At 38.4% G+C, this 16446-nt stretch overlaps 1 protein-coding gene across 6 annotated transcripts in view; it reads right to left on the bottom strand.

Moving 5' to 3' along the window:
* The window catches only part of celf4 (CUGBP, Elav-like family member 4), a 116693-nt gene that overhangs the window by 64250 nt on the left and 35997 nt on the right, over positions 1-16446 (bottom strand). For all 6 annotated transcript variants that reach the window (XM_037545981.1, XM_017714979.2, XM_017715015.2 and 3 more), the window contains one exon: positions 12101-12183. In XM_037545981.1, coding sequence (XP_037401878.1) covers positions 12101-12183 — 83 coding nt within the window. The remainder of the gene's footprint in view (positions 1-12100; positions 12184-16446) is intronic.

The raw sequence follows: 16446 nt of genomic DNA, 5'->3' as shown, positions 1-16446 counted from the left end.
ATTTTTCAGTTTTTGGCACAATTTGAAAATGCCTGTTGTCCTTCCATTTATGCGTAGATTTGAACATGAATGGGCCAAAAAAATAACAGCCCAAAATTAATTGAAAAAACATCTGGTTCCATAGACTTATTTTAAAAGTAAAGAAGTTTTTTTTTCCTGCTTCTGTAAAGTTACCATTGTGCAGATACGAGGTTTAATTCTGACAGCAATTGGAACCAAAAACATGCAAGCAGCTTTTAACGCAGCACTAACAAAAACATATTTAAGTATTCTTCATCTTCATGTTCATATTATGTATGTTCATATTTTCAGGTAAAGTAGCTCAATGTTTTAAAGAAAGCCATAGCATGAAGTTTGAGTTTTACATTCCGTTTATGTCACATTTATTTGCCAGTTGCAAAACAGAAATCCAATTATGGCTCGACTCATGTAGACCTGGAGTTTTCCCATTATCTGATTATCTAAGTGCATGTAAACATGTTGATCAGATTACTGACAAAATCAGATTTTCTGCAATTATCAGATCATTAAGTGCATGTAAATGAAATTAAACAGTATCTAAAACATTTATCCATTAAAAGAAGACCACTTCCCATAGGTTTTAGTCCATTCACTCATCATTAATATACATTACCTCAGTAAAATACAATACACTAAAATCATGGGGAACCCTCAGCACCTTCGATCCTTCAGAGGAAGCATAATGATTTCTGAGGGATTCAAAAAAATGTCTGTAGTTTTAATTCATTTTTGTTTGTTGTATTTAAATTCTCCAAGTATTGTAGTAATATGCCAATGCAAATTCATTCAAATTGTCCACTGAAGGGTCAAGCAGGATAGACTTGCTATGAGAATGTGCAAGCATGGGGGGGTTGTGGAGAGTTGTTCCACATTCTGCTGATAACAAAACATCTTTCCTTTTCAAGGCACCAAAACCCGCTTCACAGCGAGATGGAATTCAATGACATGGCAGAAATTTTGGCATGGCATCTGAGGTGTTCATTCATATTTCACAGAGCGCGCTGGCCACTCCAGCCACCCCTTTAAAAACACACATCATCAAAATAAATACAAATACGTGAAACACTACAGTAAGACATTCTATGAATGTCAGTGTGTTTATTTCATCATTTCTATTCCAAATCATCTCTTTATAGCAGCACAGCATTGTTTGTAGCTATCATCCAGCACCTGGTATGGCTAAAAAATGATTCATTGAGTTAAATCATGTGTCCCTGTGATGGAACTGAAGAAGTCCATGTGATGGCTGAGGGCATTGAAGAAAAATATGGATCAAAACTAACTGACAAGATATCCATTGCTCAAATTAGGGAAGTCTTGATATTCTTTTCTATTTAAGCTTATTTGCATTTGTTCTATTAATACATGGTGTTTTTACAAGCAAAAACACAATTATTGACAAGATAAATGGCTTCGAATAATATACAAAATGTGTCTAAGGCTTTTGCACAGTACTCAGTGTACATACATGTAAAAGCAATAAACACATCTGTAGATTTTTGGTCCATTCATCATGAAATCTACACACAATGTGAAGGGCAACAGTTTGTGTGTGTACAATACACAGTACACACACACACACACACACACACACACACACACACACACATGCACACACATACATATATATATATATATATATATATATATATATATATATATATATATATATATATATATATATATATATATATATATATATATATATATCTGTTGTAGGAAAAAATTGTATCTCCAAAATGAGAATTTTACAGGAGAAGGAAAAAGTTATGTAAGTCAATGGAACCACAGTTTTTTCCAAGCAATTCTGGGTCATTTCTATTGGTCCACTCATCATGAAATTTACACACAATGTATAGCACAGCAGCCATTGTCATATTGTCAAAAACTGAAAAATGACAAAAAAGGAGATATGAGGTTTTGTTGCAACAGCAGCAATATACATATACACACACATAAATATATACATATATAGAGTTGTGACTACAACAGCATGAAGCAGATGCTGACTCTGTCTACATAATATAAACAGAGCAGGACAGAAGGTCTGTGTTCTGAATGCCATAATTCTGTATGTATCCCTGACTGAGTCAAACACAATCAGTGCAAAAATTAATAATGAAAAAAAGCACAAGCAACAAAGGAAAGGAGATAAAAAGAAACACAGAATAACAGAATAAGCAAAGAGTTGAGAGACAGAGATGAAGGGAGTAGAGAGAGAGACAGACAGAAAAGAGAGAGAGAGAGAGAGAGAGAGAGAGAGAGAGAGAGAGAGAGAGAGAGAGAGAAAGGCTGTTTGGATATTGCTGCTTCCCCATTCTTCTCTCTACCATACTCACAAAAATCATAATTTCATAAACTCATCATTAACAAACTCTGATTCGTCTTCTCTATTTCCTCTTTTCTCTCTTTCTTCCCTTGATGGCACCATCCCACACAAGTACTGGCTGTATTTAGAGCTTGCAAAATCCACTGTCTCCTCCACTCTCCTCCACACTCCTCTTCAGAGAGCAGAGAGAGAAAGAGAGACAGTGAGAGAGAGACAAAGACAGTGAGGGAGAGAGAGGGAGGATGACACAACAATTGTGTGACAGAGGGAGAAAGAAAGAAGAGACAGCAAAAGAAATTAGCCATGCTCTGAAGCAAAGAGAAAGGAAAAGGCTAGACAGAGGGGGAACAATGCCACGAGGAATAACAGTGAGGAAGATGGGTGTTTGTGTGCACGTGTGTATGCGAGTTGAAAGAGGGGACAAGTGGTAGGAAATTACATAACATACAAAAACAGAATCTGGCCTTTTTGAACATTGGATAAAAGCCACAAAATGTCCACAGAAATCTCAGACACAATTACAAACTAGGTAAGCAATAAGGTGCCTCTTCATAGATTCTTTTTAAATAGGCAATTGTTTCTGAACTCATATAGCTAATGAGCTACCAAAATGATGCTACCAATAACACTCTTGTTAAGTAAGCCAAGACGTCTCTGCAATTGATCAGAACAAAGACAGAATAATGGATTATTTGCAGATAAAAGAAGAAAACTGAATGTGTTTACATGCAATCATTAATCCAATCGTATTCAGATTTCTGCAGTCATTTCATAATTCAAATGGTCATATAAACAGCATACTCTGATTTCTTAGATCAGAGTAAGGTCTAGAAATCTGATTAAGAAATCTGACAAAAAGAGAGTTGAATATTAGCTCAGTAATCAGATTTCTCAGTGCATGTAAACTCTGATTTCTTTCAGATTTCTCAGTCTGTGCATGTGCAAAAATAGACTGCGGTACCGGAAATAAGCAAGCAGTTTCACCACAAGGGCTAGCAAAACACTTTTGGAGTGATGCTGAAACCAAATACATGCTTGATGCAATGAAGGATTTAAATATTCTTCATCTTCTAGAAGATGTATGCTCATATTTTAAGGTAAAGTGGTGCAATGTTTTTTTTAAATGCTGTGGCATGAAGTTTGGGTTTTAAGTTACCTTTATGCTTTCATCTCTGAATTTACTGGCTGGTTGCAAAGCAGAAATCTGATTACTGTCTGATTCATGTAGATCCAGAGTTTTCTCATCATCTTAACATCTCAACATTAATCACATGCGCGTACACAAGTTGATAAGATTACTAGACAAATATTGATTTTCTGCAATTATTAGTTTTAAGTGCATTTAAACACACTCAATTTTGTGAAACATTACCCGACACCCCTTTAAGGTTTGTTTCAGTCAAAAGGATGTGGCCTTTGGAAGATGCAGTACAGAGAATCTTAGCCCAGTGTAAAGGTCAGCATCTGTATCTCTGTAAATAAACAGCTCAAAACAGCTCAAAGTTGAAGAAATGTAGACTCTACAATTGACCTATTCATTGCATCATATGCAATGCAAGTCTAGCAGATACAAAAGACAATGAACAGTAAGAGCTGAAAAACAGTTGTACAGCTGATTCATGAAGAAACTTACACTTATGGAACAGTTTTATTGGACTGGTAAGTGAGGATCAGGACTGTAGAGAATGAGTGTGGGAGTGAAAGTGGAATGAGAAAGTGAGAAAATGGCAGAGAGGGAGAGATATAGATAGATGAAGAGATAGAGAGAGAGGAAGGGAGGAAGAGAGAGAGAAGGAGAATGGAATGAGACAGGGTGAGAGAAAGAGAGAGAGAGAGAGAGAGAGAGAGAGAGAGAGAGAGAGAGAGAGACTGAATCCAGCACCCTGGACAGCACCTATCGATTGGCTCCCAGCACACATCACCACAACTTTCACAAATTGCTATTGAGAAGTGACCTGTAATGCAATTACTGCCCAATCCAGGGCAGAAGTGGCCATCAATAATTAAAAGGCGGCCGAGTCACAGCCCGTTTCTATCCCGCTTTTATTCCCGTGTTGTTATCCACACGTCTCCTGCCTGGGCTACCAAGCTGTTGCGCCATCGGGGGCTAGAATAAGATTTGTGAAAATGCGTCCTTCAATAAAGCCAATCACAGCGGACGGATGCCCGCTGCTGCCAACTTTATTATTCCACTAGCATATGTCTCCCAGTGATGGCCAGACCACAGGAGTGAAATATTAGCCATCAACAAATCAGAGCACACAACTGCCGTCTGCACACCGCCACCATTATTAGTAGCTATATCATCTACCTATTGTCTCCATCGCAGGCGAGAATGCACGGCATTTAAACCAAGTCAGCAGTGCAACAGCGGGGCACAAACTCTGCTTTATCCTCGGCCACAGTGCTGTCACTAGCATTTTCCAGCATTGCAGCAGCAGGATATTGCACATATTCTCTCTCTCTCCCTCTCTGAGCATTATGTAGCAATCTGTGTAGCAGGCAGACAGTGGAATAAACAAGTGCTAAAAGTTGAAAGGCGGCTGTTTTTTCGTGTTGACAGGCACAGCTCTGTCAACACACACGTTTCCCCGAGCAGCACAGACTCTGCTTTAATCACTGGGCCAGGAGTACAGAGAGCTGAGCGGAAACTTAGAGCTTATACAGAGACGGCCTGTCTGTAGAGAGAGGGAGAACACGAAGAGAGAGAGAGACAGAGAGAGAGAGAGAGAGAGACAGAAAGAAAAGGGACACGCTCTATCTATCTATCTATCTGTCTATCTGTCTATCTGTCTATCTGTCTGTCTGTCTGTCTGTCTGTCTGTCTGTCTGTCTATCTATTAAGAAAGGCCAGAGAGGTCATGAGCTGTTGTTATAATTTTATAATTTTCTGGATTGTTTACTTGAGATAACAAGTTAATCATCTTGTGATTTCAAGATAACAACTTTTTTACTGAATTTCTAACAAATTTGTGGGCCAGAAAACACCTGTTTTATTTTATTTTTAATTAACATTTTGCTATAAAGCAAACTGACCACTGTTTATTCAATGTATGTAAAATTTCAACAGTGAAATATAAATACTTGAAATATTACAAATTTAAATGTCTCCAGGTGCTTTTAAACCTACCTATCTGCTTGAACTAGACACATGGCATCCTTTCTTTGCAGCAAGTTCATTCTGGGCTGCTGAGCTGACGTTAAGTGTTCATATTTCATGAACTGCAGTTAGTGTGTTTGGTGATATGGCTGGTGTGGAATTTGTGGTTGGGGTAGGAGAGTCTGAGTATATTACGTTGCAGTGCATGTTGGGTGCTGTAGTGCAGTGCATTTTGAAATGAATTAACACAAACAGAACATTTTGTGGGCCAGATGAGATTGTGTCATGGGTCTGCTCTGGACCAAAGGGCCTTGTGTTTTACACATAGATTCTAAAGTCTAGCTTACAGTGTTTCTATCTACACTGTATCAGTAATTATTGAATAAAATCTTAGCATTTATACATTTCTAACTTTTAAATGCTAGTGTCTTCATGTGACAGATCCTAAAATGTTGTATGATGTACAGTCCTGTAACAAACCTTTAACTGGTGTAGAAATTTTCATCAAGTCCATTTCTCTCACAATGGTTCTTTAAAGAACCATCCAGGGAACTAAAAGTAGTTGTCTGAGGCATTGCTCCATCTACATATTCAGGCTGTTACATCATCCTTTTCTTTAATTGTTTAAGATTACTTCTAAATACATTCTTTTCCATTAGTGTATTTATTTAGTTATTTATTAATCTCTGTTTATGCTAATCACCCTGGCAATAACGTAACCTGTAACATTTTGCCAATACAGCAGAGCTGTACAGAATTGAACTGAACTGAAAGAGCAAGAGCTTAACAACATAAAACTGCACAGCTTTGCCAACACAGGTTTTTGTTCCATGTCATGCCAATAAAGCATATTTAATTTGATTTGATTTGATTTGAGAAAAGGGAGGGGTGCTTCTCTGTGGGTGTGTGTGAGATGTAGTTTATCCCTTCCTTTCCTCCTCTGCTCGCCCAGGGAACAAGCTCATATTGACCACCACACCAACTTATTGAAAGAGCTGCCACGAAAGTGGGTCGCCCAGCCAATCAATAGCATAGATTACTGAGTCTGAGCATTACCTCACCGAGAGAGAGAAAGAGAGAGAGAGAGAGAGAGAGAGAGAGAGAGAGAACACAAATCAGAAGGGGGGAGACACCTTGCCTACTGTTTTTCTTCCTGTCTTCCTGCTCTCTGCCCTTTTCCCTCTCTCTCCATCACCACTTTCTCTCTCTCTCTCTCTCTCTCTCTCTCTCCCTCTCTCTCATTTCTTTTTCCTGTTTCCTGGGCTGTGTGTGTGTGTGTGTGTTGATGTTTACATGAGTATAAAAGCTTTTTTCTATGCTGAAAGACAAACAGCTGCTCTCCCTGCATGAATATTTTTAGATGAATATTCATATGCATGTTAGTGAATGTTGTGTGTTTGTAGGCTGTTGATTTGAGTAAGTGTCCTAATCTACCTATGTATGACTGTGTGTGTGTGTGTGTGTGTGTGTGTGTGTGTGTGTGTGTGTGTGTGTGTGTGAGTGTGAGTGTGTCAGTAGGTGTAACTCTGCTGCTGAGGTTTTGTGCCAGAATCAATGGAGTTTTTGATGCATCACTGTAGTGAGAGAGGAGACCTGAGAGATTAAAAAAAAAGTAATCCTTTACTAATTACTCATTACTTCTCTCAAACTTTCCTAGCTACCAGTGTTGGGACTAATGCAATACAAAGTAACATATTACCATAACAAAGTAATATAACACATCATACGTTCAGTTCTTATAATCTCAGTACACTGACTGACTTAAAAACATTGGCAAGATTTTTGCTAATCCATTTGAATACATCTCGGTTAAGACAGAGGTGTTTATCTGCTCACTCTACTCAACAGTCAACGAGCATCACAAGTCCATCACGTCACATGTGCAGAGCGTACTTAAAATTTCCAACTGGGAATGTAATCAGACACAGGCGTTTAAATGGCTATTACTCTTCTATTCAACTGATTATTTACAGGATTAGCCATCATTCAATCGACCAGAGAGTATATTCCGAAAGGCCTCAATCAGACTAGTTTATTCATATTAAGGTGTATACATGGACTTCTTCTATTCCAAATGAGCTATTAGTCGCATTATTAATTGAATAGGCTGCATATAAATCTGGCTAATCGTGTTACTTGCAGTACTCATATGTCCTTAAAGTTTCTGTGTAAGATTCTTTGTTTCTTCCAGTCTCTCTTCTTCTCTCTTCCTCTCATTGTGTCACTTTCTGTCACACTTTCCCTCTCTCATCATCTCACTCTTTCTTTCTCCCTCATTTTTTTTACTCTTTTTCATTATCTTATTTTCTCTCATTCATCTCATTTTCTCTTATTCTCTTTCTTATTCTCTCTCTTTTCTCTTGCATTCTCTTTCTTTTCTCTCTCTCTCTCTCCCTCTTTCTATAAGAAGGCTGTTTGCAATCTCCATTCAGTCTTCATTAAACACGCACACTCTTCTCCTTCTCTCACAGAGCACTCTGTTTGACCGTCAGAGTATCAGACATCTGACCAAGTCTTAAATCTAGTGCTCTTAACTTTGCATTTCCATTGTATTTGCATTTAGTATGCCTGTGGTATGAATGCTCTCAAAGAGGAATGCTCTTCAAACGCACTTCAGATAAATGTTCTCTTGTTCTTTACGTGTTCTCTTAAATATCTTCTATACCGACTCTGTTCTTTATGTGCGCTGAGTGCTTGAGTCGGATCACACACACAGATCTATCTGCCTTGTACAGGCTTAGAGAACAGGCTGAGAAGGGAGCGCTTTAAAGTCTACAATATACATCCCCCCTCAACCCCCCCACACCCTGAATGATGTGAATCACCCAAGACATGTTTGATGCCAGAGGTTTGTTTCTCTTGTTTTGCACTGGAGCTTTGAGCCTAATGTAGCTAATACGTAATGGGCTATTATAGCTAATATACCACAAATCAGTGCTGTGCAAACTGCATGCCTCAAATAGACTTGCTTTGTGGTTTGACAATGAATGGGGTTACATGCACTCAATAATCAGATCAGCATCAGATCTCTGCAGTTATCTGATCATTCAAATGGTCATGCAAACAGCACATTCCAATTTCTTAGATCAGAGTAAGGTCTAAAATATCTGCTTTCTCAGTGCATGTAAACTTACTCGGGTTTCTTTTGGATTTCTCGGTCTGTGCATATGAATATACAGTTAGGAATGGTTTGATTCTGTGGTCAATTTCAGAAACACTTCATGAATTGGATGTCTTTACAGTGGTGGTGATGGGAACAAGGAGGGGTGTGGGGTGGTGTCAACGCACATATAGCAGTTTATTTATTATCCAAAGTGACTAGTGAAACTATGAGTCTTCTGAGTTGATGCTATTATGATTCTATGTTAGCATATTAGCTATGTGCAAATTTCCAAACTATAGCTTTAAGTAAAGGTGGGCTGAAGTCAGGGAGAAAGCCATAAGAGCATTCGTAGCATCGTCTGATTCTGTTTTGGTGACAGTGGGATTAGCTCTGTGTTAACATTAGCATAAGGCCTTGGCACGTCCCTTTATAGTGTCTCTCTCTCTCTCTCTCTCTCCCTCTATCTATCTCTGTCTGTCTCTCTCTCCCTCGCTCTCTCTCAGATTTGGGCTGACGGGATGGCTCCGTGCACATGATGGACCTTTCCAACATAAAAACAACTTTCCGAAAATCCATCTTGATGTCAAGTGAACTGGAAAAGAGACTGTGAGAGCGACGCATAGAAGAGGGAAGGAGAGAAAGAGAGCGATGAAGAGAATAAAAGAGGGAGGCAGTGGTGGTGAGAGACAGAGAGAGAGAGAGAGAGAGAGAGATGGAGGGAGAAATAGAGGTCTTGAAGAAGAGAAAGAGAGAGAGAGAAAGAGAGAGATTCTGTGGCAGATAAAACGTTCCACTGACTTTCTCATCTTCTCGCCAAGTTCCCGCTTCACCACTAATGAACTCATTTGTTCTGTTTTGTGGATTCACCTTTGCTAGCATCAAAGCCTCTCTCTCTCTCTCTCGCTCGCTCGCGCGCTGCATCCACATCTCGCTCTCACTCTCCTATATAAATATCCCTCACCTCTTTCTTTCCCTCTCTCATCAAGGTTTGTTTAACATTAACAAGTCTGTCCCGTGAAGTTCATTCTGTTTACTTAGCGTTTACTATTCATGACCAAAAAAAAAAAAAGAAAAAGAAAAGACCCTGGCTCCTGCATCGCGGCTCTGATTGCTAATTAGTATTCCTATTAAACGATAGCGATGGGTAGTGACTTCAATTAAATCCATTTGCAGTGGCTGACTCTACATTTCCATGGCTGCGCTTCTTCATAATGGGATGAAATAGTCGGTGGGTTTGCAGTGTGTATAGATTACTGCGCCTTACATGGCAGCTCAACAGCTATTAACACCACAGCACAGAAGGAGTGATGCTCGCACGCTCAATCAGATGGAGGAGAAAAAAAACACCCCCACCAGCGAATGGCACAGAAAACGAGTAGCGCATTGGAGTAACTCACTGCAAAACATACGTATGGCTTTCTGAGTAACAAGAAAGAGAACAGAGTTTCTCTCTTTTTCCTACCTCTCTCACTTTCTTTTGCTGTCCCTTTTGCTCTTTCTTTCTCTCCTTGACTCTCTTCCCTTTCTTTTCCTCTCCTTCACCCTTTCTCTTTCATTTCCCATCTCTCTGTTTTAGTCTCTCCACTTTTCTCTTGCTGTCTTTTTTCCAATGTCTTTCTTTCTCTTGTTCTTTCTCTCTCCATATATCTCTCACTCTCTATTGCTCTCTCTCTCTCATTCTTGCTCTTGCTCTTTCTTTCACTCTATCTCTTTTTCTTTCTCTCATTCACTTTATCCTTTCTTTCTCCTCATATTTCTCTCTCTACTGCACTCACTTTCACTCTCTCCTTTTTACTCACTCCTTTTTCTCCTTCCTTTCTCTCTTCCTCTGATTCTTTCTCCTTCATTCTTCTATCTTTCTTTTGCTTGCTCTCTCTTTTTGCCCTCTCTTTTCTTTACTGTCTCTGTTATCTTCTTTCTTTCTCTGTTTATTCCCTCTCCTCTATTTTTGTCTTTCCTATTCACTTTATCTCTCTCTCGTTTTTTCTATTTCTTTTTCTTGCTCTTTCTCCTCTGCCCTCTTTTTCTCTATATTCTCTTACTCTCTCTCTCTCTCTCTCTCTCCTCATATTCTTGTCTCTTTGTCTCTCTGTTCCTCTCATTCATTCAGTCTCAATCTCATTTTCTCTACTTCTTTTTCATGCTGACTTTCTCTTCCTCTTTTCTGTTTTTTTATTTATTGTATCTCTCTCTCTCTCTCTCTCTCTCTCTCTCTCTCTCTCTCTCTCTATGCTCTACATCTATGATGTCATAATCACTCGCATCAAAGGCGTTCTGGTTGACACGGCAACTGTCAGCCTCCCTGGAGGCGTCATTAAAACACAACACCAAACCGAACCCAGCAAGAGCTTACGGAGACACATTACACACACACACATACATACACACACAAACACACACACACACACACACACACACACACACACACACACACACACACACACACACACACACACACACACACACACACACACACACACACATACAAACACATGCACAATGGCAGGGTAGGGTAGGGGTTTTTCTTTGAGGTGGGCGACAGGCATACATGCCTGGCACACTGAGCACTCACATACGAACCCGCCTGCAGACTTTCATGTGTGCACATCCGCTTGCACACATATGGCACCCACACATACACACTCAAAGACACTATAAATAGGACAGTGATGCTGTGTGGCCGCTACCCTTGGGTACCACATGAGAGATAGAGCTACAGAAGGAGTGGGAGAAATAGAAAGATTGAGCTGAAAGCATCTGTGTGGTTCATGGTTCATGGTTCATGTTCATATGTGTATTATGTGTCATTTGTATGTGTGTGAATAAATGTTAACATACAGTACTGCGCAAAATCACTGAACAACTTTCATTTAACCTCCAAGTTATTTATTTTTCAGGAAATACGTCTGAAAAGATTTGACATATGATAATCCACTTGTATAATGAAAGAGAAAATAGTTGAATAAATAGTTTCCAAAACTAGATATAAAAAGATATAGAGAAAGGAGACTCAAAACAACAGTGAAAGACTTTTTAGACCACCAGAACTCTCAGATAAACAGCACTTAAAGCTTTCATCTTTGAGAGAGAAGAGAAAATCAAACTGCTTCAGATCTGAAAAGATCCACAGGTGTTTTTGTCCATCCTTCCACTGTGAGAAGAGAACTCAGCATTATGAGTATGAAAGGATATGTAGCTGTCAAGAAGCCTCACTGAGAAAATAAGACAGACAACAACCAAGAATGTGTGCAAATCAAACATCGAAGCTGCTGCTGTTCTGAAAAGAACTGAAGCTGTAATAAAGGCACACTAAATACTAAAAAAGGGATATTATATTCCATTATTGTGGATTATATTTCCTCAGTTATCACTTTTTTGACTGATGCTGAGAAATTAAAAACATTTACTTAAAGGCTGTCTTGAGAGGGAATTAAATGAAGGTGTGGTCTCTGTCTTTTGCACAGTGCTGCATTTGTGTAAGTACTATTGTTTGTTCAATGTATGTCTGTCTGTGTGTGTGTGTTGGATGTAGAATGGGATGACCTACCCCAGGCAATGTCTTTTGCTCGTGGAGGGCAGTTTGAGCTTTCAGCGCTGACTCTCTGGCACAGTATGTGAGGAAGGCACAGCCTGAGAGAACAAGGGAGAGTGAGAAAGAGAGAAAGAGAGAGGGAGAGAGAGAGAAAGTCATTAGATTAGATGAAAGTAAATGGGCCAGACAAAAAAAAAATTAAATAAGACTACCCGAGAGCAAGAAAACAAACAAAAAGATAAACAAACAAACCCAAACCTAACTAAAAAAACACATACTGTTTTGTGGACATATACTTGTGAGAGTATATATACATACATACATGTATGTATATATGTATACAAGAGAAGGAACTGTATTAATGTATATAGAAGAGAAGAAAACCCTACTTTATATTTAATGTAAGTCAATGGAATGGAATTGCCGTTTCTTTTGGTCCATCCTTCAGGACATTTATGTACAATGTAAATGTAAAGGTCAACAGACATTTTCAGACTGTCAGAAACTAAAAACTGCAAAAATGGAGGTACTTCTGACAGCAGCTCTCTCTCTCTCTCTCTCTCTCTCTCTCTCTCTCTATATATATATATATATATATATATATATATATATACACACATAAATAAAAGACACAAGAGCACAAGCCTGCAGTCAACAGGCCATCAGATCTCTACTGCTTTGAACCTCAGTGTTTCTGGGCTCTCAGGGACTTCAACACTTTGTATGTGTGTGTGTTGAAGACAGAAAGTGAGAATGCGCATGACACTGTGTGGCAGTACACTGTATATGCTTTCAATGATGCAGAGTAGATGAGTTAGGAAATAAGTAAGCAGGGATTTAACGGTTATAACAGGGGGCAGACACTAAATTCCAGTGGTAGCCTGATACATAATGCATAAAGAGCAATGGACAACTTCATACATAAGTTAATGATAAACTGAATTTTGGCTGAAAATCTCTTTAAAACATTAAAAAGATTAAATAGTTCTACATGCATTTGTTTCAAGCACAGTTCATTGATGTAATAATCTTCTCCCTGGACTTCCTAAGAAAATAATACATGCTTTACAAAATGCAGCAGCTCAGTTCAGAACAAAAACAAAAAGGAACACTGTGTCTTGTGGTGTTTATCTTTTAATTTGGTCTGTGTAATTGCTTATATGATTCTAAAGTAATACTTATAATTTCTTGTATTACTGTTAGGCTTTATCACCTATCCATATAGCACTTTGAGCTGCCACCAGCATGAAATATGCTGCATAAATGAAAAATAATATTATTAAAACAATACTTTTAAATGCTGTTTGTTCTGGTCAGCACAGACACATTCAAACTGCTTAAGCAGCAGTAGATCAACAGTGAAAATGTTGGCCATGTGGACCCACTTCACACTTTCTAAGAAGGACGAGTGATTATAATCACTTTTCAAGCTAAATATCAAGACAATATACAAGATACAGCTCAATTCCCAGAATTCAGCAGAACATCAGAAGCTGAAAGGAAAGCTCCTGCTAGCATGCCAATGCCATCTGTAGCCTCAATTTTGTCATCAAAATCATAAAAACAAACTACAGAGCCAAAGTGCAACATATTTGCATTTACGGCATTTGGCTGACGCTCTTATCCAGAGCGACTTACAATTTGATCATTTTACACAGGCAGGCCAAGGTGACGTTAGGAGTCTTGCCCAAGGACTCTTATTGGTATAGTGTAGGGTGTTTGCCCAGGTGGGGATTGAACCCCAGTCTACAGTGTAGAAGGCAGAGGTGTTAACCACTACACTATCCCAACATATAACATAAAATAATGAAGTTAATTGCTTTGGACGACCAAACATTCTCTGTTGTGGAGGGAATTGAATGTCCTGTGACATTCTATAGTCTACATAATAATCCTGGTTTAGGCTTTGACCAAAAATTTCAGTGTATCACTAACATATCCTTACATCTCTTTAATCACTATTTGGGGAGGTTGATTGGCCACCATGATACCCCTCCTCACTAAAACTGGTAGCTGATAGACTATTAGGTTGTCAGTATCAGTTAGGGTTGGGTAGCATCCAATGATCAAGTTTAGGATTCTGTTCTAGAACCTGGAAAGGAAAGGTGTTTCTGTTCTTCTGTTCTTCTAGAACCAAATTATGTCATTTATTCTGATTCAGCATTTCAGTGAAACACACTGAATGCTGTCATGGCAGCATTGAGTGAAAACTTAACATGCTTGTTATTTATGCTCACATGTAGTGGAATAAATAGACTTGTGCAGCGCCAGCCAATATGAAAGGCTATGCTCACTACTGGGTTTGATGTTGTTTCAGAGTGTTTGTGAAAAGTATAGCATAACTAGAAGTGATATGCTTTGGGCTCATTGATTCTTTTCACGTGTTGTGAACAGGACTGGGAGATGCAGGAGAAGATTGCTTCTAGTGTTTAGGACTGTCACAGAGAGTAGCCTTCAGTTTCTTAATTTCCAGTCAAAATGGAAAGTTATTCATTTTTCAGTGTCAGAAAAAAAATAAATTCACCCAGAAGCCCCAATAATTAAATATAATCTCAGAATTTGATTTCAAAATCTTATTTTCAGTTATTCCATATCTGCAGGGATACTTTCCCACACCTCCAAAATTCAGTACTATGAGTTCTCACAATCCAACAGAATAGAACTGTCTGTAGTCATCATCTTAAAAAATTCTCAACAAAGCTTACGCTTCTACACTCTCAGTAAAACAGATATGAAACCGTTACTGGGTCAGTACCCCTCTTGTTACTGGGGTGGTAGCCTAAAGGGTACATCTCAGTACCTTAAGTCAAGGAACACATCTGTATAATAATCCATTAAAATAATATTTTCTAAGTTGTATTGACTCCACACACCACATCTCGCCTCCAGGCCTTTTATTTTATTGTTCTGTTTTACAACATTTGGTTATGAAAAGGTACAGATATGTACTTTTCACCCTTATAAACTTATTTAAGGTAAACACTTGGACCTTAAAACCGCTGTTGTACCTCTGAGGGAACATTAACATTGTTTGTACCTTGATGAATGAAAAACCTGCACAGAACCTTTCTTTCTAACAGTGTACTTAAACAGAACTACTTCTAAGTGGGACAACAAATACAGTTTGTAGTAAACTAAAGTAAGCTTAAACAATAAAAAAAAGAAATAAGACTTACTGGTGGGTCCAAAGTCTTATTCCACACATCTATAAACTAATAATAACATTGTAGTCCTTGTAGTTACCAAATAATAAGTTGTCACGTATAATAAGCCTGGGATTTTAAGGGGTTGACAGCAGAGTATTTGCAATTGTGAGTTTCTTTCTTTCTTTAATTCTTTTTTTTTTTACTTTTGTCTACACTAATTTGAGAAATTCAAGTGTGCAGAATGTTCACTTAAAATGTTAAGTTGACCTGATTTTTTAATGTATGTCAACTTTGACTTTTTAAGAGAAAGTCCAATAAAAATAAAAAATAAGTGAGTTCTAAAAAAAGTAAGTGAATGCCATTTCAAGAGAAAGAAAGAAAGAAAAGCAGGAAAGAAAGATAGAAAAAAAGAAAGAAATGTCAGATGGGATCCAGAGCTTTCAGTCAATCTGGGCTGCTTTGACAACACACAAGTCACCATATGTTCAGTGTTCCAGACTCACATCCACATAGTGTTTTAGTCCCTGAGAGCCCCCTCACACAGCACCTGTGTGTGTGTTTTTGGTAAATAGCACTTGCAGTACCCCTTATAGGATCACTCACTCCTAAATAATGCAAATCTTCTCCAAAAATACCAGCAGCATTTTCCTCTGCTTAATCAAAAGGAGGTCCCTTTGGGAACAGGAGCGAAACAGGATAAATATGAATATGCTAAAACTTTCATAATTGATGAGACCGCAGTATTTATGCTAATCGGTCTTACAAAGCCTAACTTCATTTCAATAGATAATACAAAACCTCTTAATCTGGGCAAACGCAGAGTAAATATAAGTATTACACTGCTAGTATGTTTAAGGCAGCTGTGTTAAAAAAATTGTGAAATGAAAGTTAATGATTGGGATTGAGAGGCCTATCCACATATCTGAGGTGAAGTGATGAAGCAACTCCAAAATCATAGTGAGCAGTTATCAGAAGCAGGAGGCCAGGCTTTGTATGTGTATTCCCCTTCACTGTGGCCCAGCACTATACAGCAAAAATGTATCACCTGTTCCATAATGTAGCACTGGCTCAATATTCATAACACACTATATATCACATTGTGTATTACATTGCACATCTGTTTATATTCATAGATGATAAGACATAGCTTTATAAGCTATTATAATTGTCCTACTCAGCAGGTCACAAAACAAAAATTCATTGAACTTGTACAAT

Source organism: Pygocentrus nattereri, chromosome 16 (assembly GCF_015220715.1).
Source record: "Pygocentrus nattereri isolate fPygNat1 chromosome 16, fPygNat1.pri, whole genome shotgun sequence".
Lineage (NCBI taxonomy): Eukaryota > Metazoa > Chordata > Actinopteri > Characiformes > Serrasalmidae > Pygocentrus > Pygocentrus nattereri.
The sequence above is the reverse complement of the archived record's forward strand: the minus strand, read 5'-3'. Positions and strand labels throughout refer to the sequence as shown.